Source organism: Berghia stephanieae, chromosome 3 (assembly GCF_034508935.2).
Source record: "Berghia stephanieae isolate SIO BIC M18660-M18661 chromosome 3, UCSD_Bste_1.3, whole genome shotgun sequence".
In the NCBI taxonomy this organism is placed as follows: domain Eukaryota; kingdom Metazoa; phylum Mollusca; class Gastropoda; order Nudibranchia; family Aeolidiidae; genus Berghia; species Berghia stephanieae.
Genome location: NC_088362.1, coordinates 28900240 through 28927739, shown reverse-complemented (window position 1 = coordinate 28927739; position 27500 = coordinate 28900240). Strand labels below are relative to the sequence as shown.

The 27500-nt window shown below is 38.0% G+C and overlaps 1 protein-coding gene across 2 annotated transcripts in view; it reads right to left on the bottom strand.

Moving 5' to 3' along the window:
* LOC144967491 (uncharacterized) overlaps window positions 1-27500 on the bottom strand; it is a 618402-nt gene that overhangs the window by 293048 nt on the left and 297854 nt on the right. The window contains exon 2 of one of the 2 annotated variants that reach the window (XM_078904811.1): window positions 22873-23185. The exons of the other annotated variant lie outside the window; for it this stretch is intronic. Within the exon in view, the coding sequence (XP_078760937.1) occupies window positions 22873-22935 (63 nt within the window). The 5' untranslated portion in view covers window positions 22936-23185. The remainder of the gene's footprint in view (window positions 1-22872; window positions 23186-27500) is intronic. 2 annotated transcript variants of the gene reach the window in all.

Sequence of the window (27500 nt, the reverse complement as noted above, 5' to 3'; positions counted from 1 at the left end):
CATGTCTTGCACCGTTTCACACACACTAACGTGTACACATATGCAAGTCTGATATCCGAACGTCATTATGGGCCTAGTTTAACATTGTTGTAATGGACAATATATTTTGCGTCATTTAAAAAACAATTTTTTTTTTTAGATTTCCATTACAACAATGAATGAGCCCATAAGAACTTGGGTTATCAGACCTGCAAACAGGTGCACGTCGATCCACACCTCTTTCAAACTTTTTTTGTCAATGAGAAATCCAATAAATAATTAATCGAAACGCGAAAACGACGTAAAACGATAACAATGCCAAATATCAACAACCTTGCTATGCCGATTTTGAAAAAAGTATATTTTTAAAAAAAATTAGCCTGAAAACTCGTTGTCCAAATACCGGTTGATTAAAATAACCCTGATCTTCTTAAAAACTCTCAAACCCTGGACTTTAATGAAGTCTCGGGTTTGAAATCTTTTTGACAATCTGAGGGCATTTTAATCGTTCTGATATTTGAAGAACTAGTTTTATGGCCAAATTTTTAAAAAAGTATTTTTTTTTCAAAACATGGCAGAGCAGACGGTTTTTCAATTTTATATTTTTGTGAGTCACCCTGCAACCGGTAGAATGGTTTACCTTTAGCGTTTACGATAACCTGGAATCCAGATGTCAGAATGGGAGATGGAGAGATGGAGAGAGAGAGAGAGAGAGAGAGAGAGAGAGAGAGAGAGAGAGAGAGTGTGTGTGTGTGTGTGTGTGTGGGAGACAGAGTGAGAGAGAGGAATGAGAGAGAGGAGAGGGAGAGAGGGAGAGGGAGGGAGAGAGAGAGAGAGTGTGTGTGTGTGTGTGTGTGTGTGGGAGACAGAGTGAGAGAGAGGAATGAGAGAGAGGAGAGGGAGAGAGGGAGAGAGATAGGGAGAGAGAGAGAGGGAGAGAGAGAGAGAAAGAGAGAGAGTGTGGGAGACAAAGAGAGTGAGAGGATTGAGAGAGAGGAGTGAGAGAGGGAAAGAGAGGGAGAGAGAGGGGGAGAGAGAGGGAGAGATAGGGAGAGATGAGAGAGAAGAGAGAGAAAAAGTGAGAGACGGAGAGAGAGAGGGGGGGAAGAGGTAGAGATACAGGGGAAGAGAGAGAGCGGGAGGGAGAGGGAGAGAGAGAGAGAGAGTGTGGGAGACAGAGAGAGTGAGAGGATTGAGAGAGAGGAGTGAGAGAGGGAAAGAGAGGGAGAGAGAGGGGAGAGAGAGAGGAGAGATAGGAGAGATGAGAGAGAAGAGAGAGAAAAAGTGAGAGAGGAGAGAGAGAGGGGAGGAGAAGAGGAGAGAAGGGAGAGAGGAGAGGGAGGGAGAGGGAGAGAGAGAGAGAGAGAGAGAGAGAGAGAGAGAGAGAGTTGAGAGAGAGGAGAGAAGAGGAAGTAGATCTGAGAGAGGAGGAGGATAGAGATGAGCAGAGAGTGAGATGGTGAGTACGGGTGAGAAGGAGAGAAGGAAGTTGCTATCTGTAAATAGATTGATCATAGATGGCAGTGAGTAGTGATGATCGTGCAGTGATGACGGTTGTAGTAGGTAAAGAGTGTCCCGATTTGCATTTGTATAAATGATAACAGTGTGTGCCATTGATGATGATAATGATGATGATGATGATGATGATGATGATGATGATGATGATGATGATGATGATGAGATGACAATATAATAATAATAATAATGATAATAATAATAATAACAATAATAATAATAATAATAATAATAATAATAATAATAATAATAATAATAATAATAATAATAATAATAATAATAACGAAGCATTTATAAAGCGCACTTTTCCAAAGGTGCTCAGGGCGGTATGAAAAAAAAAACAACAAAAAAAACAAAACAAAAACAGTTAAGCTACAATCAATAGTTAATCTAGCTATGCACACATTTATTAAAATACACAACAGACTAAAAGGCACGGGAAAAACTTTCTGTTTTAAGATTCTTTAAAAAAATTTCAAATGAAGGGCTGGATCTAGTTTTAAAACTTCTGTTATTCCATAACGGAGGGGCACTGATACAGAAAGCTTTACTGCTAAATATGTTAGAAGATTTTCTTATGTTAAGCAATAATAAAGAGTCAGCAGATATCAAAACTCGTAATGGTTTATAGGGAGAAGTTAGGTCTTAATTTTTTGATTGAGCTTTATAAAGCGCAATATCCTATAAATGTGCTCAAAGCGCTTTACAAGGGGTCCCTGTTCAACAGCACCATTTAACATGTAAGACGGGATATGACGCCTGTTAGGCGATATTACAATTTTTCGGACAAAGAGAACGCTGTTAGCGGCCAGGTACTCATTTTACACCTGAGTACGGTGAGATAATGTGAGTAAAGAGCCTTTTCCAAGGACTCAACTATGCGCCGAGCGCGAGGCTCGAACCCAGGACCTTCCGATCCGAAAGCGAGTGTCATATCACTAGACCACATAGCGCATAGGTCTTGTATGTAAGGGAGGGGAAATTTCGTTCATGGATTTCTATTTGAATCAATCTCTTTTGTCTCCTGTTTTCTTTGTGTTTTTAACTTCAGAAGTTTCAAAGTTTTCAAAGTTTATTCAATCTTAGGCTTTCGCCAATAAATCACACAATTTGACGACAACATACATGAAAGTGGAAAAAAAATGGTAAATGGAACCAAAAAATAAACTGATACCATTAATAACCACACAAATACAACAATCGTAATAATAATAATAATAATAATAATAATAATAATAATAATAATAATAATAATAATAATAATAATAATAATAATAATAATAATAATAATAATAATAATAATAATAATAATAATAATAATAATAATAATAATGATAATAATAATGATAATAATAATAATAATAATAATAATAATAATAATAATAATAATAATAATAATAATAACAATAATAATAATAATAATGATAATAATAATAATAATAATAATAATAATAATAATAATAATAATAATAATAATAATAATAATAATAATATAATATATAGATAATATAATAATAATATAATAATAATAATAATAATAATAATAATAATAATAATAATAATATAATAATAATAATAATAATAATAATAATCAGGTCAACAACCTTTTTCTTTACCATTAACATTTTTAGTGAGGATGAAATGACCTAACAGTGCCACAGGCGCTGTAATACGGCTATAAGGTCAGGTGGCCTGACACTCGCTTTCGGATCGGAATGTTCTGGGTTCGAGTCTCGCTCGGTGTATAGTTGAGTCCTTGGAAAAAAAAAAAACAACTCTTTACTCACATTCTCTCACGTACAAAGGTGTAAAATGAGAACCTGGCCCTTAACAGCCTTGTCTCTGTCGAAAAAAATAATTAGAATATCGCCTAACAGGCGTCATGTCTCGTTCTACATGCTACGTGCAGTTGGTCAGGGACCCTTTGTAAAGCGCTTTGAGCTCATTTAGTGGATATTGCGTGTTTTTTTGGGGGGTTTTTTCAACCCACAGGAACCAAAACTTACAATCGCATTTTCATCACCAGCAGGTTTCTCCCGGTGTGTCTTTTTTACGAAACCCGCCGAAACCCTGCGAAACCAGCCGAAACCCGACGAAACCTGCCGAAACCCGCCGAAACCCAGTCCCAGGTTCACTCCCCAATGGTGTACACTTCCCTGAGTTCTAGGTTCACTCCCCACTGCCACCTACTTCCCATAACTTTGTCTGGATTCGTCGGGTTTCGTCGGGTTTCGGCGGGTTTCGGCGGGTTTCGTAAAAAAGACACACCCGGTTTATCCAAACATAACACTGTTTTGAAACGATGGAGCATGGAGCACACGACATGCATGGTATCGGAAAATCGTAATCTCTCTGTTGACTCCATTATTCAAACTTTTTCAATAAAATATTTTCGATGAGCCACGCTTAGCAGATGCTTCATGTTGATTAAATTATTTGATTACAGTAGTCTTTATCATGAAAAATTATGTCACCCCAAACGCTTCCATCTCACACACGCACACGCACACACACACACACACACACACACACACACACACACACACACATTTGCACACCACGCAATGCATATTTAACCACATAAAAAAAACGTGTGCAAAAATAATCGTAATCGATACCACAAATGACTCGAGTGATTTGTGGTATCGATTACGATTATTTTTGCACACGTTTTTTTGATGTGGTTAAATATGCATTGCGTGGTGTGCAAATGTGTGTGTGTGTGTGTGTGTGTGTGTGTGTGTGTGTGTGTGTGTGTGTGTGTGTGTGAGATGGAAGCGTTTGGGGCGACATCATTTTTCAATAAAGAATAATCACGATGTTGCGTAAACTTTAAGATCGCTTACGAGTTGACTTTTTTTTTAAAATAATGAGTTACAGTCGCATCACTTTAATTCAATTTAATTCTATCTACATGCTTTTGCCAATATAATTTATTTCAGCATTTGAATGAATCTATGCTCAAGATGTTTAACCTTCATTTTGCTCACTTGGACAGCATGGGTGATTCCTGTTGACATCAAACATCTTGTATTTTGATGGATTATCCATATATATATATATATATATATATATATATATTATATATATATATATATATATATATATATATATATATATATTCCTTCATGGCGGCGATATCTTATGACGCTGTGGCAAAAGGGCGTAATTTTCGTTCTTATTTAAACAATAATAGCGGAATTAAAATTTTTCAATATATATATTTGTTTAAAAATTGGATACATAAATTTGAATAATTCGGTATGGTTGTTGTAAAACCTCAGTCTTGTATAATTCACAGTATGGCGACTGCAGAATCCTAAACTTTTCCGGGCTTTTCTTTTTCCCTCGCACTCGATATATTATATTATATTATATTATATTTCTGATTGCTGGTTTTATTGGATAAATAGACTATAGCGATGAGTGATTAGTAGAAAGATTACGTTGTCAATAGATAGTATGAGATTGGCTAAGAAGCTCACAACATTGCCATCCGGAAGTATAACGGACCAATACACAAAATATTGTGTACCCATGATAGTTTATAGTCAGGTTAATATAGTTTAGTGAGAATTACTCATTAAAGCGGATGGCAAAAAACAATAACAAAGACATGAGTGACGTCAACTTCGAACTATCTATAGAATTTTTTAAAAATCATACGTCGGAAAGATGAAAGTGCGGCTATGTGGTCTCTTGGTACGACACTCGCTTACGAATCGGAAGGTCTTGAGTTCGAGCCTCTCTCGACGCATAGTTGAGTTCTTGGAAAGGCCCTTTACTCGTATTCTGTCACCGTACTCAGGTGTAAAATGAGTAACTAACTGGTCGTTAACAGCGTTGTCTCTGTCCGAAAAAAAATGAAATATCTCCTAACAGGCGTCATAATGTCCCGTCCGACATGTTAAGTGTTGCTGTTAGCCAGGGACCCCTTATAAAGCGCCTTGAGCACGTTTAGTGGATATTGCACTATATAAAAGCTCAATCTTTTTATTATTTAAAAAAAAGTAAGACTAAATTTCTTTAAAATGAAGTTAGCGATGGAGGAGGGGGGAAAATAGATTAGTAATGAAAGATCTATTAAGATGTTTACTGTAATAAGGTAGGCACAGAAAATCAACAGAAGCAACGCAGCGTAAATTTGAGTTTGAAGAGAAGAAGAAAGAATAAGCGAAGGATAGAAAGTGTGCGATAGAAAAACGCTCCAGTGAGTAAAATTATACGTGTCTGAAGATTCGACATATTGAATGGCTAGAGTTGCCTCTAGGACTGTTTCTAACTAAATAATTTTTTCTCGTTTTGGCCAGAAAACTTTTTACAGCCAAATATCGATCGATTAAAATGACTGTAAAATTAGTGCTTTTATATAGAGCAATACCCACTAAACGTGATCAAAGCGCTTTACAAAGGGGCCCAATAGTTACCACCGTTGAAAAACATTGCAAAAAGGGAACTTGCTTTAAACCAAAAAAATGTCTTAGCCAACAGCAAAATTTAACAATGTAGAACGAGACATGAACGACGCCTGTTAGGCGATATTATATTTTTTTTCTGACAGAGACAACGCTGTTAAAGGACCGGGCACTCATTTCACACCCTGAGTCCGGTGAGAGAATTATTGTAAAGTATTTTTCATGGGCTCAACTATGAGCCGAGCAAGGCTCGAACCCCAGGATCTTCCGATCAAAAAGCGAGTGTCATACCATAAGACCAAATAGCCGCACTTTCAACTTGTCAAAAAGTTTGAAAAAATTTAATCAAAGAGATTGTAAGACCCTTTCACAAGTTGAGGGTAGATTAAAATATCGATCAATATTCGAAGTAAAAAATAGTTTTCTGGCCAAAATATTAAAATAATGTTGGGGTTTGTTGTTTTTTGTTTTTTTTTTTTTTGGCCAGAATTACGATTGTACTGAGGTTACAACCAAAAAAAAAAAAAAATAGCTTAAAAAGTCACCGGTGCCAATGAGAATTGCAGGTAACGGGCTTTCAACAGCTGCTTGCAGTCACAGTATAGATGAGATGTTATTTCTATCACTTTTTCTCTCTTTTATGATTTTTTTTTTCTCTCTCTTCCTTCTGTAAATCAAGGTAAACAGCACTGCCGTACTCTAGGAAAAAAAACGTATTTAAAAATTTGGCCAGAAAAACTCGTCCTTCAAATATCGATGGGTTTAAATGACCCTCATCTTGGCAAAAACTCTCAAACCCGGGACTTCGGCGAAGTCCCGGGTTTTAGAGTTTTTGCCAAGATGAGGGTCATTTAAATCGATCGATATTTGAAGGACGAGTTTTCTGGCCAAATTTTTAATTATTTTTTTTCCCCAGAGTAGACACAGGGCATGGTACTAGTCAGTAAGTAGCAAGCTGGAGTGCCAGATTATTTTTTGCAGAAAATGCCGAACAAGTCGTAAAAAAATGCTAAATGATCTGATAAGTGTCGAGTGCATTTTAAGCATCATTTTTTCTGGTAAAATACACATAAAAGTAGAAATAAATCTATATTTTCCTATCAGGCTGCTATGAAAATTGCAACTTTCTATTGGTAAATTTTGTGTTGATATATAATATAGAATTATTGTCTATTAAATGAATGAATGAATATGGCTGCGCTGTCTCCATGGACGCTTAACGTGAATGTGTGTTGTGTGTGTGTTTACTTCGAGTGTGTCAGTCTGTTTCCAGTATCCAGTTAGTTATTAAATAATCTAGTAGAAAATATGTTACCTAATTTTAATAAATGCCCCCCCCCCCCCTTTTCCCCCTTCCCCCAAAAAATGCCAAAATGCAAAACCCAATTTTCCATGCCAATCGTCTTTAAAAGCCGGTATTTTCGTTGTACCTGTTGTTAATTTTGGCATTGAAAAAGCTAAACTGGCACGCGTTTGCGATAGCGGAATTGATTGTCTCTACATTATCATGAAGCCAAGTGAGTAAAAAAAGAAGAGTCAATGTTTTTAATTGGATTTAGCCAAGTTTCCAAAACAAAGTTTAAAAATCGTGAAACAAAAACACGGAAGGAAAAATGAAAAGAAAAAAAGAGAGATGAAAATGAAAACAAAAACTAAAAGACGTTCGAGAAAAATCTACATTTTACAGTGAGTGACATAATCAGTCGGATGGTGAAAAAGTTTTAACTGAGACATTGCCAAGTTTAGTTAGAAGGTCAATTTTTATCCAAAATGAGTTCTTGTCATAAATGATTAAATCAACCCTTTTTGTACATCTTCGGGAAATATCAAAGCTTAATTTCACTTTTAAATATGTTTACAGCTAGTCAAGTTGAAAAAGTTTGAAATTTGAGAAAAGTTGCTGGATACATTTCTCATACGTCCATAACGACCATAACGTCAGGAAAAATTACCCGATTTACTTCAAATGAAGATTAAAAGGCTGTGGGGAGCATATTCTTTCAGAAAATGCAAAATATGCAAATCCAAAATTTTCACCTTCCGACTGATTTTGTCATGCACTGACACATTTGTCAATAAAGTGGGTTAAGTCGTACAAAAAAGAAGGAGTTAGAGAAGTGCCAGCCAGAAGAAAAAAGAGAAAATAAATAAGATGTAGAGCGTCCTTCTCGTGGCCAGGCGGAGGTGCCGTAACAGCCAGTCCTGTGTTAAACTACCCATCGCCGCAAAAGTTTTTTTTGTTTTGTTTTTTTACTCTATTGTCTACTGGTACTTTTCTACTCACTTCATTTCTTGTTATTTTTAAACACAAATGCCTGCTCCACTCACTTTTCTCTCAAGAGATGTCGTAGTTATGATGATTATGATGATGATGATGATGATGATGATGATGATGATGATGATGATGATGATGATTATGATAATAATAATGATAATAATAATAATAATGATAATAATAATAATAATATAATAATAATAATAATAATAATAATAATAATAATAATAATAATAATAATGATAATAATAATAATGATAATGATAATAATAATAATAATAATAATAATAATAATAATAATAATAATAATAATAATAATAATAATAATAATAATAATAATAATAATAATAATAATAATATATCTATATCGTCCATAAATATGCCAATTTGTCATTCAGTTATATTTGGCTTCAGTTTCAGAACTTCATGAGCGTCTCAAAATCCTGAAAACTTATTGAAAATGAAAGTTAATGCAAGTACCTATACATAATTGTAAGGATTTTGAAGTGTTATTTAATCCTTGTGAGGGTAAATTAAGGATTTTAAAATTAAATATGTGACCCTTAGCCTCAAAACGGTAATAAGTCGGGTTGATTAAGATGTTGAGAATAGAATTTATAGCCAGAAATATCACACTTGTGTTGAGTTTGTACGTTTTATTGAGGAGAATGGATACCATATTTTAGGGTGCTAATGTCAACACTTTATATATTTGACCAGTTCAACATTTAATTCGGCTTTTAAGAAGCTGGTTCGTTCCTACATAATACCGTTTTGAGACGATGGGTCACATATAGCGTTCATGAGTTCTAATTACCTAAAAATTTAGAATTTTTAGACTTTCAGGTATGCAGGCCTGTTATCATTATAATTCTAGATTCACGTTTTCTGGCCCCTATCATCCCGACATACTACCGGTAATACCACAATACCGGTGGGTCACAAATGTGAGGCTATGTGGTCTTGTGATATGAAACTTGCTTACGGATCGGAAAGTCCTGGGTTCGAGCCTCGCTCGGCGCATAATTGAGTCCTTGGAAAAAAATGCTCTTTACTCACATTCTCTCACCGTACTCGGGTGTAAAATGAGTACCTGGCCGTTAACAGCGTTGTCTCTTTCGGAAAAAAATGGAATATCGCCTAACAGGCGTCATGTCTCGTTCTATATGATACATGTTGCTGTTGGTCAAGGACCGCTTGTAAAGCGCTCTGAGCACGTTTAGTGGATATTGCTCTATATAAAAGCTCATTTTTAAAATATAAGAAGTCAGGATTCGAACCAAGCACTCCAGTAGACAAACGAAGACATCCAGCTTTACTATAACACCGGTGCTGTCAAAATGTTAAACCAAAAACCAAAGAGTGGTAAAATGTCTTTCCTGTTGAATAGAAAACCAGGTGTGCTTTCGTCCAACCTTCAAACGAGAAAGCTTTTTCGTGTATGCACACATTTCAACACCTGAGTCCCTAATGGCTTCCCGTTTAACCGAAACAATCCAATTAGCCGGTGGCAGACAAGCTATACTGTCGTACTCTAGGGGAATAAAAAAACATATTTACAAATTTGGCCAGAAAACTCGTCCTTCAGATATCGATCGATGTAAATGATCCTCATCCTGGCAAAAACTCTCAAACCTGGGACTTAAAGGAAGACTTCGCGAAGTCCCAGGTTTTAGAGATTTTTCCAATATGAGGGCCATTTAAATCGATCGATATCTGAAGGACGAGTTTTCTGGCCAAATTTTTATATATGGGTTTTTCGATAGAACGGCAGTATATTATTGCCCTGACTGATGCGCTCAACAGATGCAACACAGAGTATGCGAGTCTATGGGAAGGCGTTGAATGTATAGTGGTGAAAGGAGTTTCTCTTTTGGATCAGTGGTTAGGGCAAACGATGGGGATGTTTTCAAGCCGTAATAGATAGATAAGGAAAAATAATTGATAGATATTGGATTTTGATGTCTCGTCCTTCATGTTCAGTGTTGCAGTTGGCTAGGGACCCATTGTAAAGGGCATTGAGCACGTTGAGTGGTGAAAATTAAGCTATTTTATTATAAGTGCTCAAGTTTTTGTTTGGAAGTTTATATTTTTTTCTTCTCCTTTAGGAAAACAAATCAATTCCATGCGTCTAAAGTGTCCTTAAGTAATGTGATAATGGAGAGGATTCGGATGGGAACAGTACAGACAATGGACGTTTCGGGTACACACCCTTCGTCGGCATAACAACAAACTAAATTAACGTTGTATCGACTGTTAATAGAAATGAACGTGGAAAACACTCAAACCACCAATGAGTACTTACTCAATGGTGGTTTGAGTGTTTTCCAAGTTCATTTGTTTATTGTTGTGCTGACCAAGGGTTTGTACCCGAAACGTCCATTGTCTGTTTGTATTGTTCCAATCCAAAGCCTCCCCATTTTCACTCTTCCGTTTGTGTCTTCACGATCCCAGGCTTCAGGCAACCCCACGCCGCTCCCTACTTTTTCTAGATAATACCGTTTGTCGATGGTGGACATTAGTATTTTTTTTTTCTATTACTTTTCTTCATACTAATATTATCTAGCTTCAAGGGGGGGGGGGGGGGGGGGGAGGGGGGGGTTGTACCCGATATATCAGTTGGTAGAGAACTCGCTTCACAAGCAAAGGGACCGAGATCGATCCCGGGCGCAGCCGAATTATTTTTCTCTGACCCCTGTCCGCCTCCCTAGCAGTGAATGGGTAGCTGAGTCCAATAGATCTGACTGAAAGTACTTTCAGATAGACTAGCATCCTATCCAAAGGATAGCAAGCAATTCTTGTTGTCCGTTTCACTATAGAAACCGAGATAAACTCCGGCTCTATGGGTCCAATGGATTTGAAGGACTACTTTTTTTTCTCCTTCATATTATCTACCTTCAAACATCAATAGTTACAGTCCCATGATAAAAAAGTGTACCTATGTCCAACTGATTCAATTTTTAAAGATTGAGCTTTTATATAGGGCAATATCCACTAAAAGTGCTCAAAGCGTTTTACGAAGGGTCCCTGACCAACAGCAACATTTAACATTTAGGAATGGACATGACGCCTGTTAGGCGATATTACATTTTTTATTCTGACAGAGACAACGCTGATAACGGCCAGGTATTCATTTTACACATGAGTACGGTGAGAAAATTTGAGTAAAGAGCCTTCTCCAAGGACTCAGCTATGCGCTGATCGAGGCTCGAACCCAGGACCTTCCGATCCGAAAGCGAGTGTCGTACCACTAGACCACATTATAGTCAAACTAACCATCCTTTTACGAGCAAGTGAAAGACTAAAGAGCGCGTACATAGTATATAATATAGAGTCACAGCTGGTGAGTACTCATTGAGAGGAAGTAAAACGCCAGGTGTGAGTCAATTTTTTTCTCTACATTGAAGAAGGTCATGTTGAAGAGTATCATCAGTCAATAAGTTGCTTTAGTATTTCGTAGTGTGTTTCCGAAAATGACTTTTTTTTCTTCAAATAAATGAGATTTCCAGTGAAAGTGTGAAGAAGAATGGGATAACATATGTGACATATCGTCCGATCCCACAACGGTATTATGTCGGGATGAACCAGATACAAAAAAGCTGAATTAAAGCTAAACTGGTCGAAAATTTGAATTATTGCTATTTAGCATTCTAAGATACGATATTCATTCTATTCAATAAAACATACAAACTCATTGAGAGTCGGATATTTCTGGCAATAAATTCAATTTTCTGCATCTTAATAATTCCGACATAATACCGTTTTGAGGCGAGGGGTCACATATTGTATATTGACAAGGAAGTTGTTGTGGACGTTTCGGGTTTCCCATTTACCGGTATGGTTGTTTTGATTAACACCAGATTAGAGAACTTGCTACGTTAGCAATTGGATTCAATAGTCTGATGTCACGTCGCCCAGCAAAGGCGACCGTCGTGGTTCTAAACAAAATAAATTGGTACTTTTTATTCTTTATGCTGGCTAGAACTTTTCATATGTCTTGTGATCAGAATGTGTAAAAGTCAAAACATGATCAGATTTATAATGGGGTTTTTTTTTCCTCCGGATAGGCTTTTATGCTCGTCGGAGAAATATTTCATAAGGGCGTCCGCCATTGTTCCGATAGTTTAGAACCAGTTACTAAGTTACCATGCGTCATTACGAGGGAAGTGACGTTACGACTGTTGAAGGGTATTTATTTAAATTGAACTTTACATAGCGCAATATCGACGTAATGTGCTCAAGGCGCTTTACAATGGGTCCCTGGTCAACAGCAACATTTAAGATGTAGGACGGGACATGCCGCCTGTTAGGCGATATTACAATTTTTCGGACAAAGACAACGCTGTTAACGGCCAGGTACTCATTTTACACCCGAGAGAAAGTGAGTAAAGAGCCTTTTCCAAGGACTCAACTATGCGCCGAGCGCGAGGCTCGAACCCAGGACCTTCCGATCCGAAAGCGAGTATCATACCACAATACCACATAGCCGCCTCATAGAATAAATAAATATGACGTCACTCAGCTCTTTGTTGTATTGTTTTTTCTTTACACCTCTAGATGGATGATTAGTTGTCATAAAATTCTCTTCAACACAATATAGATAGAATGAAGTTGACGTCACTCAGGTCTTTGTTATTGCATCCACGTTTATGAGTATGTCTCACTAAACTACATTAACCAGACTATAAACGTTCAAGGTTACACATCGTTTTTGTGTGTTGGTCCGTTTACTTCAGGATGGCAATATTGTGAGCTTCTTAGCCAAGCGCATACTATCTATACAAGTTAAAGGTTACACATGTTTTGTATATAGATAGTGTGCGCTTGGATAAGAAACTCACAACATTGCCATCCGGAATTATAACGGAACAACACACAATACTATGTGTAACCATGCACGTTTATAGTGTGGTTAATACTAGTGCCGCGCTGAAGACCGGTCTGGACCGCGGTCCGACGGTCTTTTAGCTGTGAACCGAAGACCGGTCCCAGAGGGGAAGATCGGCGGCGGTCCTCACTTCTTATCACCTTTCAACTAGTGCGGGGCGGTCCTTGCAAGGACCACGGTCCTACGGTCTCGCGCCATAGCCTACTACTTCCCCAGCGATTCGTTGCTTCGGTTGCCTATCTTCCACCAATCACCACCCATCCCACTTAATTAATCGCACCCACCCCCCTTTGCCATACACTAAACGACACAGACGACCATACAGGCAGACGACCACCAACCTCCACTCCGCAAACCGCCCTTTCGTGTGTGAGATGGGGGGAACAGGAGGCGCACGCCTTGGACGATTCCATTATACGGGGTAAATTTCAAAATTTACTACACCATAATGATCGCAATGACAATGATCTATGGTGAAGGCATGACCCCTCTTCTCTAATGGGTTATTGTTTGAAATGTATGTGACTACAAAAGATGTGTGTGTTTGTGTGTGTGTGTGTGTGTGTGTGTCGAACCTAGCAAGTAGCAAATCCGATTTTTTGTTTTCTTTTGTCCATCTCTTGTCACCACTCCTTTCTATCGCAGTGTTGTCATTTAAAATAATACAATAATATTAAAATTTCGTTTGGTGTTTTTACTAATCAAATAATATGAGTTTCATTAGTTTCTTCCTTCCAAAAAACCCAGTTATAACGTCTGAATTTTAAAAAAGTCCAATAGAATATTTGGGGACCCCGATAGCTCAGTTGATAGAGCACTCTCTTTATACGCAAAGGGCCAGAGATCGATCCCGGGTGCAGTCGATTTTTTTCTGAATCCCTGTCTACTCAGCAATGAATGGGTAGCTGAGTTTGTTAGATCTGGCGAAAAGTCACCATCGACCCCTCTTATCACCTCATCCACCCCCTCTTATTATAACTTCACGTCTCTCTCTTACTCTTCAATGCTCGCTGCCCTCTAATGTGTGTGTGTGTGGGGGGGGGGGGAGGGGGGGGGGGTAGGAGTTGCGTGTGTGTATCAACGCCAAGAACAACTCGATCAACGCCTTGGGCGATGCCATTATCTCCGTTAATGGGGATAAATTTCAAATTTTATTAAATTATCGAAGTAACAATGAAGTACGGTGAGCAAATAAAGAAGGCATCACCCCTCTTCTCTAATTAGGTTACAATTTGAAATGAGTGTGACTACTCCGTGTGTTTTACTCCTGTAGGCCACGGTTTTCATCGTGTAGCGGTCTTTAACGGTTCAAGAATGAACGATCCCACGCTCTCAAAGGTCAAACCGGTTCGAATTTCCAACAGTCTCTCAGGAATGTTCAATGTCGAAAAGGACCGGTCCTAGGACCGGTCTTTGCGGTCTTCATTTCCCAAGGACCGTAGGACCGTGGTCCTTAAGCTTGCCAAGGACCGCCCCGCACTAGTTAATACAGTTTAGTGTGAGTTACTCATAAACGCGGAAAAACACTAACTAAGACTCGAGTGACGTCAACTTCATTCTGTCTATTGGTAAAATTGATTTGGCGGGAAGAACTGATGTGAGTATTTTACTTAAACGTATAGTAGCTATCAATGGCAGTAAGTAGTTCGTACTAAGCGCGTTGGTGATGGATTTAGGTCACAAGCGTCAGCTCTAATAACGCAATCCTCTTCGATACAAGATCAAGACATGCAAGGCGGTTCCTTTAGTGGCTGGAGAGAAGGCGAGATGGCCGAGTTGATATGGTATTTCACTTGCAACAGATAGACCCGAGTTCGAGCGTGGCCTTCGTAAAGTTATGGCCTGACACTGACCAAAAAATGACGTCAAAACGCCAGTCTTTTGCCACAAAAGAAAACAAATCGTGAGTTGTATTCAATAGTTCAACCAATGAAAGGACTTGTTTCCATGAGCTCTACTAACGAAAACTCACTAGGCGGTGCATAAAACAAATAATGACGTCAAACTGCAGTCCTTTTGGATTTCAGTGGCAGGCTATAACATAACGACGGTTCGAGCCCCGGCTTCGTTATCTCCTGTTTTGTTTTTTGCTTTTTTTTTTTTACTTGCGCATGTTGATCATTTTGCGACGCTGCGCTGCGGCTGAAGCCTGGACTCTCTGGGTCTTTTCTCGAGACAGACCTTGAGGCAAACTTTTCCCCGAGGATAAATATATTCATTTATCTACTATAAGGAGGAGGAGGAGGAGGAGGAGGAGGAGGAGGAGGAGGAGGAGAAGAAGAAGAAGAAGAAAAAGAAGAAGAAGAAGAAGAAGAAGAAGAAGAAGAAGAAGAAGAAGAAGAAGAAGAAAAAGAAGAAGAAGAAGAAGAAGAAGAAGAAGGAGGAGGAGGAGGAGGAGGGGGGGAGGAGGAGGAGGAGGGGGGAGGAGGAGGAGGAAGAAGAAGAGGAAGAAGAGAAGAAGAAGAAGAAGAAGAAGAAGAAGAAGAAGAAGAGGAAGAAGAAGAAGAAGAAGAAGAAGAAGAAGAAGAAGAAGAAGAAGAAGAAGATGATGAAGAAGAAGAAGAAGAAGGAGTTGAGAGTGCAATGTTACATTTGAAGACGTGGTGATAGATTTGATACTGCACGCTACACCCATCCCATTCATTCTCACTAATTGCCAATCTCTCTCCCACAGCTTCTGGCCTGGCTGACAAGTCTTGCTCGGGACTGCAAGTCGTTAACACGTTAAGATTAATGTAGGCCAAAAAGGCAGACATATTAATATGTATTGCTGTGGGTAAATAATGTGAACCGCCATGTCGATATGGTAGAGTTGTCCGAATGAACGACGTGAAGAAAATTATGTTTTATGTCAAAAAGATCAGAATTTTTTATAAAAGAAATTTTAGAGTTTGGACTTGTTTCTTATTTTTTAATTTTTTTTTTCGTTTGTTTGCTTTGTTGGGTTTTTTGTTGTTGGTTTTTTGATGTTTTTTTGTTTGTTTTGTTTTGTTATACCAGTAAAATCTAGAAGTGCCTAAATGAGTCAATAAAATGTATAGAAAAATAAAGGGAGTAAAAATGACTTATAAAATATAATGAAAATGTTGCTGCTTGAAGCTCGAAAGAAAAGATAACAAGTGTTGAATTGTAAGCTTCAATTTATTAGACGAAGACAGATCCAGTGGAGGTTTCGGGATTCCCCTATATCAACAAAACAGAATGAATGAAACCTACAGACGAATGAGATAATGTGATATTACATTATTTTTTTTCTTTCTCTCTCTCTCTCTCTCTCTCTCTCTCTCTCCCTCTCTCTCTCTCTCTCTCTCTTTCTTTCTCTTTCTCTTACACTCTCTCTCTCTTTCTTTCTCTCTTTCTCTCTCTCTCTCTGTCTCACACACAAAGATACTAACATACACAAATACACACGCATACACGCACACACACATCCACACATAGAAAAAAAGCGAGCATTTCAAGGACCCACCATCCACATCTAAAGGCCCCAAGTAACAAAAAATAACAAAACAAAAACCTAATGTAAACATTTAAGTGCCATCTCATTAGACAATGTTATAACTTCCTTTCCCATTTAAGCGGTTCATTTCATTTTTTATCTTTTTATTTATCTTCGTCCTTTCAGCCCAAGTCCCAAATTAGGAGTTTAAAAAAAAGACATTTTAATAAAAGAAGAAGAAAAAAATAGATCTCCCGTGTCAGCAAAAATCAATCCAGCCCGATTGTACATTTATGCAGGTCTGACATCCGAACCCACTTATAGGCCTAGTTTAAAATTGTTGTAATGGAAAATATTTTGTGTCATTTATTTTTTAAATTTTTTTTGAGATTTTCATTACAACAGTGAGTCCATAAGGAACTGGCTTATCAGACCTGCCAATAAGTGCACGTCGATCCAGCCCAAGAAAACGTAACACACTTTCAAAACTCCAGAAAAACACAGAAAAGCAGCCTAAAATAAGAACCAAGGTTAAAAGTTAAGAGGACAAAAAAAAAAAGCAAAAAAACTAAAAGCTTCCCCCTTAATCAGAAGTAATCGTAATCTACCTGAGACATCGCGGCAATTAATCTCGATATCTGATATAATCGATTACTACAGGAACAGATCAAAAGACACTCAAGCGGAGTCTAAATATTTTATCAATTATGCAATTTTCACGGCTTTGATAACTCAATATCACCAGCCGAGGTATTTCGATATTTCAGGTTTATCGTGGATCGATTGAGATAAATATGAGAAAGTGAACCGAACTCACGATCTGAAGAGGGCAAAAATCAAACATTGCATAGCGAAAATCATTAACCCTCTCCATACCAACTATAGGAAAATCGTCACATTCGTTACGATACAACCAACATTATTCTAATTCAAATTTCTCTTGAACATCATAAAATATAAAGAAAATGAACGGTGTGTTGTAGAGCATGTTTTGCTACAGAAATTATTTATCGCAAGAACGTTACTGCTATTGTGTTTAAGGGATAAAAAATCTATTTTGTGTTAGTTGGGTGTGAAGTTTTGGGGGGAAATCCTGAAAATGGTTGGTAAGGAGAGAGTTAATATATTATTTTATCGATAAATATATTGAGGCAATTCTATAATCTGAACAGAAATTTGTATTCATTTTCTTTCTCTTCGTGTTGATGTGAACCAACTGGATCTGTTATTAACCCACTCAACCCTAACACCGACTATATCCGTAGTTTACCTGGGTTACTTTCAGCCCATGCCTATTTATTACATTTTTATGAGACAATTATAGGCGTAGTATCACAGGTAATATTTTAAATTTTTACACGTTAATGATAATTGAATAAAACTATCTATGTACATGCTCATTTTTAATACAATTTTCCCCCATTTTGAAAAGTAGCAAAAATCTCTAGGATTGAGTGAGTTAATAAACGTGATTCCTCGACATTATTGAAAAAAGCCCCCAAAAACTTGAGTTATCAAATAAGAAAACGTTTGAAAACGTTATAGGAATTTATCTACAGAATTAAGTGTGCTCATAACGCTTTAATGGGGATCCCGCCCAAGCAAGTAGCAACACTTAATTAAAATATTCCATTTATTCATCACATAGGCGAATAATAAATGTGCCTTTCGGATCTATTCCAAGGAAAAATTGGGGGGGCAAATCCCAGGCGTCAGTAAGTCGCAATGCAGCGCCGCAAACAGAGCTAAGGCCAGGTGACTTGCTCAAGGTCACACAGTGCAGCGGTTTTCGAACTCGATACCTTTTTGGGTACGAAGCAAAGACCGTACTGCTTGGCCACGCTGCCCCAATAACCAGTAGAATTAGAAACGACGCCTACCGGCCAAGTATTCATGTAACGCATGGGTACGGTGAGAGAAAAGCATCTTAGCGTAGCCATCGTTATGTTATAGCCTGACACTGAAATCCAAAAGGACTGGCAGTTTGACGTCATTATTTGGTTTTTGCACCGCCTAGTGAGTTGTCGTTAGGAGAGCTCATGGAAACAAGTTATTTCATTGGTTGAACTATTGAATACAACTCACGATTTGTTTTCTTTTGCAAAAGACTGGCATTTTGACGTCATTTTTTGGTCAGTGTCAGGTCATAACTTTACGAAGACCACGATCTTAGTCGCTTCTGCTCACTTTTACCGAGCTGCATTGCGACTTATGCCTGGGTTATCTTAGTCTCCTCTCAAGAAAGACCCTAAAGAAAAAATATATATAATTCCCCCTGCAGTAGATGAAGAAAAGTAATTCTATTTATATTTATTTATTTACATTCGGTCGTATTTTTGTGTTCATTCTCACTGGGTATTCTTTAAAGTCGAATGATTCACCCATTCACTCCTAGTACTCGTTACCATCAAAGGTACCTATTATCGTACTGATATTATACTGCCGTTTTGTTTTTTAAAAGAACACAGTATGTGCTGTTTGGTTAAAATTGCACGTGCTGTATTTTTTTTTAAACAACGTTAGTATAATAATGTTATATTGTATATGTTTTTGTTTGTCTGTTGTTTATTGTCGGCTCAACATGATACATATAATCGTCACCAATTCGGTTGTTTATCACGTGCAAAATAGCTTGACACTCGGAAAAAGTCCAATGTGACGCCCGTTCACCCCTCCTCGCATTCGTTACTATCATAGGCAAATTATGTAGTTAACCAAATAGCACAAACTGTGTTCATTAATAAAACGGCAGAATATCAGTATAAGATTTATATGTTCTTGATTGATGTTTAAGCTCAACATATTACATAATAAAATCGTCCCCAATTCGGTTGTTCTCTGCATCCTTCTCAAACACCACATTTCAAAAGCTTCAATGTTCTTTTGTGTATCATGTCTAAAAACACATTAAATTTAAAAATAAAATTCCCTTTATTCATCCCATGGGGGAAATGTTTTTCTAGGGTCTATTCCAAGGGAGTACTGAAACAACACAGGCGTCAGCCGCAGTGCAGCCCCGCAAATTGAGATAGGGCGAGGGGGCTTGCTCAAGGCCATACAGCGCAGCGGGGGTTGATCGAACCCACCCGGTACCTTTCGGGTACGAAGCAAAGACCGTGCCGCTGATCCCCGCTGCTTTCAGCTCTTTTCTAATATTATAACACCATTTTTTCCCAATGAGGATGTTCAGGAATGAATTATTATCCTAGTACTCGTTACCATCAAAGGTACCTATTATCGTACTGATATTATACTGCCGTTTTGTTTTTTAAAAGAACACAGTATGTGCTGTTTGGTTAAAATTGCACGTGCTGTATTTTTTTTTAAACAACGTTAGTATAATAATGTTATATTGTATATGTTTTTGTTTGTCTGTTGTTTATTGTCGGCTCAACATGATACATATAATCGTCACCAATTCGGTTGTTTATCACGTGCAAAATAGCTTGACACTCGGAAAAAGTCCAATGTGACGCCCGTTCACCCCTCCTCGCATTCGTTACTATCATAGGCAAATTATGTAGTTAACCAAATAGCACAAACTGTGTTCATTAATAAAACGGCAGAATATCAGTATAAGATTTATATGTTCTTGATTGATGTTTAAGCTCAACATATTACATAATAAAATCGTCCCCAATTCGGTTGTTTATCACGTTCAATATAGCTTGGCAGTCCAATGTGACACCCGTTCACCACTCCTCCTCGTACTCGTTACTATCATAGACACATTATGTAGTACCAGTATATCAATATAATATTTATACGTTGTTGATTTTTTGTTTATTTTAAGCTCAACATGATAAATAATATAATCGTCCCCAAATCGGTCGTTTATCAAGCTCAATATCGCTTGACACTCTCAAAAGTCCTCCTCGCTTTCGTTGCTATCATATTTAGCAATATCCATTGATCGTGCTCAAAGCGCTTTACAAGGGGTCCCTGGCCAAACAGCAACATTTAACATGTAGGACGGGACATGACACCTGTTAGGCGATATTACATTTTTTTTCGGACAGAGACAACGCTGTTAACGGCCTGGTACTCATTTTACACCAGAGTACCGTGAGAGAATGTGGGTAAAAAGCCCTCTCCAAGCACTCAACTATGCACCGAGCGAGGCTCGAACCTAGGACCTTCCGATCCGAAATCGATAGTCATACCACTAGACCACATAGCCGCATATGCAGAGCTGGTACGATAATATAACTTTGTATCCCCTCCCCTGTTTATTATTGTTACAAGCTCGACGAGATTCCTTGCATACGCCTTGCTTTATTTTTACAGTTGTCTCCCTTACACCGCCATGACGCAATGATGGTTAGGAAAGACTGTTCCATTCCGTGCGTTCTTCGCTGTGGTTTTTAGTGTAAAGATAATAATACACTTGTACAGTCACTGCTGGCGGACTCGGGTTTCAATATTATTATTCCAGGTAGGCCTCGAAGACTTTGTAGCAAGTAGTCGTAAAAGCAACAAGTGAAATCAAAACACGCGTTCTATCTTCTTCAAGGTCGTAAATGTATAATTTATCATGTCTTCTTCTTCTAGGTTCCATGCCTGGTCCAGGCTTCGGATACTGCATGAATTATCTCTCTCCATTCCTCCCTGTCTCTTGCTTTTTCAAACAGCTCTTGGATTGTTAGGTTGGTGAAGCCCTTCAGTTGGTCTATGAGTGTTTTTCTTTGTCTCCCCCGGGCGCGTTTACCAGGTATTTTTCCACAACTTGCCAGGTATTCATTCTTATCTTTCCTTACTATGTGTCCGAAAAGGATAGTTGTCGATCCGCTATTAAGGGCATTAGTTTCCTTTGTTGGTATGTTTGTTTTAGCACTTCTTCGTTCATTTTGTGTGCAGTATACGATATTCTCTGCATCCTTCTCAAACACCACATTTCAAAAGCTTCAATGTTCTTTTGTGTATCATGTCTAAAAACACATTAAATTTAAAAATAAAATTCCCTTTATTCATCCCATGGGAGAAATGTTTTTCTAGGGTCTATTCCAAGGGAGTACTGAAACAACACAGGCGTCAGCCGCAGTGCAGCCCCGCAAATTGAGATAGGGCGAGGGGGCTTGCTCAAGGCCATACAGCGCAGCGGGGGTTGATCGAACCCACCCGGTACCTTTCGGGTACGAAGCAAAGACCGTACCGCTGATCCCCGCTGCTTTCAGCTCTTTTCTAATATTATAACACCATTTTTTCCCAATGAGGATGTTCAGGAATGAATTATTGCACACAAGTTAGTCAAACAAGACGGCACTAGACTCACCATTCACGACATGTTATTTAGTTTAACACTACACTGTGGTTGATTAAAAATCATTTTGGCCTGCTAAAATAACAAATCACACAATAAACGCTCAATTTGCGCGCTGCACTGCGGCTAACGCCTGGGTTACTCCAGTCTTCTCTTGGAATAGACCCTATAGGCAAATTTCCCTATGGGATGAATAAAGGGAATTTTTATATGTGACCAACTGGCATCATGTGGTGTGGGTCAGGATGATGCTGAGGCTGAACATTTGATGTTAACCGACGTTTACATCTATACAGGTCTGACATCCGGACGCATTTATGGGCCATGTTTAATATTGTTATAATGGACAATATTTTGAGTCATTTTTTGAAATGTCCATTACAACAATGAGCCCATAAGGAATTGGGTTATCAGACCTGCACGTCGATTTTATTCTTACTTAATATAAGATTTAAGCTAATTTATATATATATATATATATATATATATATATATATATATATATATATATATATATATATGCTCATATTTAATTTATTGAAGAGAGTGGATTTTGTGTTGTAAACTGCTATAAACCTTATAATTTGCTCTAATCTGATCATTTTGTTTCCAACTTTGATTTGGGATTCATTCCATTTCATTCCAACATACCATCGGTTTGAGGCTGTAGATAGATTCCACTCCTCTCATTAAAAATATTATTCAACGATTGCAGAATATTTGGGCACATTTTATTGGTGTGAAATTTGGTGTAAAAGACAGCAAAAGACCAGCTGGTAGACGATTAAAAAACAATCGTTTGGTGCGCATCCAACGTTTTCAGTTTTAAGGTCAAATTGTCATTAGAGCAGGAGAAAGACACAAATTATGGTGAATAGAAATACTAATACCATACCATTTGGTTACAAAATATGTAATAATCTTACTTAGAGGGGTAGAATAAACGTATTCTGTCATTTCTTTGTGTTTATCAAACTCGTTATATTTTTAATTTACAATAACACATACTCGCAAGCTTGTTGTGTTATTGGGAACTATAAAAATAACTCGTTTCATAATTACAAAGAAATGACAGAATCGTATATTCATATCCCTACTTACCTGTGAGTCAAAGCTTTTGGGTTCGGGGGAATCCCAGACTGTGATGACGTAATCCAGAACCATTGGAAGAATGCCATGGAATTATTCCAGTCCAAGAAATAAACAAACAATTAACTATATTATGACTAACACTAACATTCACTCACACATTCCGTCTGAATACAGATCGCAATTTCTTATCAAGGGAAGTAAATCGTATATGACATATAATTGCTTTTCGTTTACTCAGTTATATCCCTTAATTACCCTTCGTCGTCACCGTCTGAATGTTGTCAACATTACTCATCAATTTACTCACGCGATTGTGTTCCTTCTTTCATTGAATAAGCCGATTAACATATAGATAAATAAACATTATTATTTTTCTCAAATTTAAAGACCTTATCGATGCTATGTGTTTAGGTAAAACACATTCAACATCCGCCAGCCGGATATAGCCTACCAACAAACAAAACTATATAGAAACTTTAACGTTCATAGTCTGATTGATATAATTTAGTGAGAACTAATAATTAAAATGGCAGTCTAAAAACAATAACTAAGAGCTGAATGACGTTAATTTCGTTCCTTCTATATATAAAAAAACCTTGTCTTATTCTACATGCGTTTATTTACAGGTTTGTCAACCCATGTTGCTAAGGCCTTCGATTTTTATATGGAAAAACAGTAGTCGCCGGATTCTAGCACGCTAATTCCAACACGCTTAAGCTGGGTGACCGAATGTTATCTACATTATAAGCCAGAAAAGTGAGTGGAGCAGGCACTTATGTAGGTAACAACAAGAGATGAAGTGAGTAGGAAAGTGCCAGAAGACAATAGAGAATAAAAATGTTTCGCGGGTTGATGGGGTTTGAACCCGCGACCTTATTGGTACGACAACTCCGTCTAGCCGGTGAGAGCGTGACTCTATCGTATGAGCTATCCACGTGGATAGGCGATATTACATTTTTTTTCCGGACAGATACAAAGCTGTTAACGGCCAGGTACTCGTTTTACCAGCGACTTTTACTGATAGGACAACTCCGCCTAGCCAAGATAGGGACGCTATGCCGTCGAACCTATCGGGAGGTCGTCGACCGCATAGCGTCCCTCTCACGACTAGGCGGAGTTGTCGTATCAGTAACGTCGCGGGTTCGAGCCCTCATCGCCGCGAGTTTTTTTTTTTCATTTTCTATTTTGTCTTCTGGAACTTTTCTACTCAATTTATTTTCTGTCGTTATCAATATATAAGTGACTGCTCCACTTACTTTTCTGAACCAATAACCTTTGTAAATGCAATCGTTTTCCTGTATTATATCTTTGCTTTCCTTTGTTGTGCGCCATGTGGCCTAGTGGTATGACACTCGCTTTCGGATTGAAGGTCCTGCGTTCAAAACTCGCCCGGCGCATTGTTGAGTCCTTGGAAAAATCTCTTTACTACTCACATTCTCTCACCGTACTCGGGTGTAAAATGAGTAACTGGCCGTTAACAGCGTTGTCTCTTTCGGGGAAAAAATGTGTAATTTCGCCTAATACAATATCGTTCTACATGTTACATGTTGCTGTTGGTCACTTTGAGCACATTTAGTGGATATTGCCCTATATAAAAGCTTAATGTCCCCCCCCCCCTGTATTAAGGTGTTTTCATTTGTTTTATTTCTCATTCACTTATCTCCTTTTGAGATTTCATCTCCCTTTTACATGTATCAGGACATGAAAACGAGAAGTACGAATATCGCTTTTACATCCAAACTAAAATATTTATGGTAAAACTAAACAGGTATTCGTGACCTTTCCTGTATCAAATCGCATGTTTGTTAAGATTACAAGCTACGTTTATATAAATAGCTCTATGAGTTTATAAGTGCGATATCCCATAATATTTATAATCGAGCTAAGTCGTCCGGTGCATGGATTTAATGGAAGATGGAAACGGTTTATGGAAGGTTGTCTCCCTTTTTGGTTCGTTTGTTTATTTTTTTGTTTGTTTATTTTTTGTTCTCATTGAAGATAAAAATGTAAATGAACGTATTCAGACTATGAGGTGAACGATTTAAAGATTGAAAATGGCTGGATCAAAATAGAAAAGTTATCAATCTATTAAGGGCATCGTTACGAAAGAGGGGGAAAAATGTTGAGGTTATTTTTTTTTAAAAATATTTTTATTATTTTTTTGGTTTAAATAAATATCAGTGTTGTACTGTAGGGAATGGAAGTATGTTTCTATTTGGCATTCTGGGGGAGGGGGGGGGAGAGAAATAAGGGGGGGGGGGGTGGAGGATATAAATAATGAAGTGCGAAGCGCATTGACCTATAGAAATGTTCAAATTTATTTATTTACTATTTATTAAGAGTTGACATGTTTTTTTTTATAAAACGGTAATATTAATTTTTCTACATTTTAGTTAGAGACCTGAATTGGATTCAATAGTCTGATGTCACGCCGCCCGGAAACGGCGGCCATCTTGGTTCTAAACAAAGAAAAACATTGCTTTTTATTCTTCAAGCTGGCTAGAACTTTTCATATGTCTTGTGACCAGAATGTGTAAAAGTCAAAACATGATCAAATTTATGGGGTTTTTTTTCCCTCTGGATACGCTTATATGCTCGCCGGAGAAATACTTCATACGGGCGTCCGCCATTGTTCCGATAGTTTAGAGACAGTGTTGCTAAGTTACCATGCGTCATTAGCAAGGAAGTGACGTTACGACTATTGAATACTATTATTGTAAAGCATTTTCCACAAATCTGCCGTACTCTCAAAAAACCCATATTTAAAAATTTGGCCAGAAAACTCGTCCTTCAAATATCGATCGATTTAAATATCTCTTATCTTGGAAAAAAACTCTCAAACCTGGGACGTCGTGGAACTTTGTTTTTAGGGTCTATTCTAAGGGAAGACTGAAATAACCCAGGCGTCAGCCGCAGTGAAGCGGACGAGGTACCTTGCTCAAGGCAACACATCGAGGCGGGTCATCGAACTCGGTACTTTTTGGATACGAAGCAAATACCGTAGCGCTGAGTCACGCTGCCCCAACATAATGAAAGTGTTGAAAAATAATAGGACGGCCCATTTGTCTCTAGTACTGTCCAAACAAGAAATTGTAAAGGATGAACATTAGATTCTAAAACTCTCGCATTTGAAATTTCGAACGAGTTCCCAACTCCGTTGCGCAATAGGAATGAGTTCGAAAATTCTAACGCTTTAAAGGGGTGTATTTACATTGGTCTTGGAATTGGCTTCAACAGTCATGACGTCACTTCCCTCGTAATGACGCATGGTAACTTAGTAACTGGCTCTAAACTATCCGAACAATGGCGGATGCCCTTATGAAATATTTCTCCTACGAGCATAAAGTATATCCAGAGGAGAAGAACATTTTAAATATAATCATGTTTTGACTTTTAGACATTCTGATCACATGACAAATGTAAAGTTCTAGCCAGCATGAAGAATAAAAAGTACCGATTTTCTTTGTTTAGAACCAAGCTGCTCGCCGTTGCTGGGCGACATGACATCAGACTATTGAATCCAGTTATTTTGACTGATAATTTTTGTCTTTAAATTTCCTTTCTACTATCTACGTCTGACGCACTATTTCCCATTTCTTTTTTTAAAAAATATTAAACACTGTTTTGAATTGTTTGTCTATTAAAATCACAAACCTCATAGCATGAATCCACATAGTGACATATCATGACAATCTATGATATATTACACAAACTGTTGTTATAATATAATTGAAAACACAATTGTTGTTTTGTTTAAATATCATTGATACTCCGTCCGTGTCTGTGATGGTGTCGGAATAAGCACGCGTATAGCAACCATTATCTCAACGTGAACTCTACCTTTTGCACGGCAGTGCACGCGCATTCTTTTGGGGGGTGTACCTGAGCAGGATAATTAGATCTCCTTACACTGTGTAATGTGGGTGGATATGGATGGAAGGGGGGGGGGAGGGGGGGGGGTGATGAATAAACAATGGTATGAAGCTACAGGTGTTATGTCATGAAGAGAAGGTGGTTAGGAAGTAGGTAGACAGACGGTTTAAAGTAAAATCGGAGAATAAATGTTTGAGTTTGGACTTTTAAGTAGACTAGATTACTGTGCGGTTAACAAGAAATGAAGTGAGTAGGAAAGTGCCGGAAAACAATAGATAATAAAAAAAAAAACTTTGGGGCGGTGATAGGGACTCGAACCCGCGACCTTACTGGTACGACAACTCCGCCTAGCCGGGGGAGATCGCGACTCCACCGCATGAGCTATCAACGACTCCCCAAAAAAGTCGCTTCAAAACTTAGTCTAACTATAGCCTCCCTTCCCGACTTCTTGAGGTCACGGGTTCAACATACACAAAATTATGCGGCTATGTGGTCTTGTGGTATGACACTCGCTTTCGGATCGGAAGGTCCTGGGTTCGACCTTCGCTCGGCGCATAGTTGAGTGCTTGGTAAAGACTCAAGTGTAAAATGAGTACCTGGCTGTCTCTGTCGGAAAAAAAAATTGTAATATCGGCTAACAGCCGTCATTTCTCGTTCTACATGTTAAGTGTCTCGTGAGCAAACTGGAGGGAAATAATCTTGCCTAAAGAGAAAAAAAAACGAAAGTGCCTGAAGCGGGGCTCGTACCCGGGACCTTCCGGATC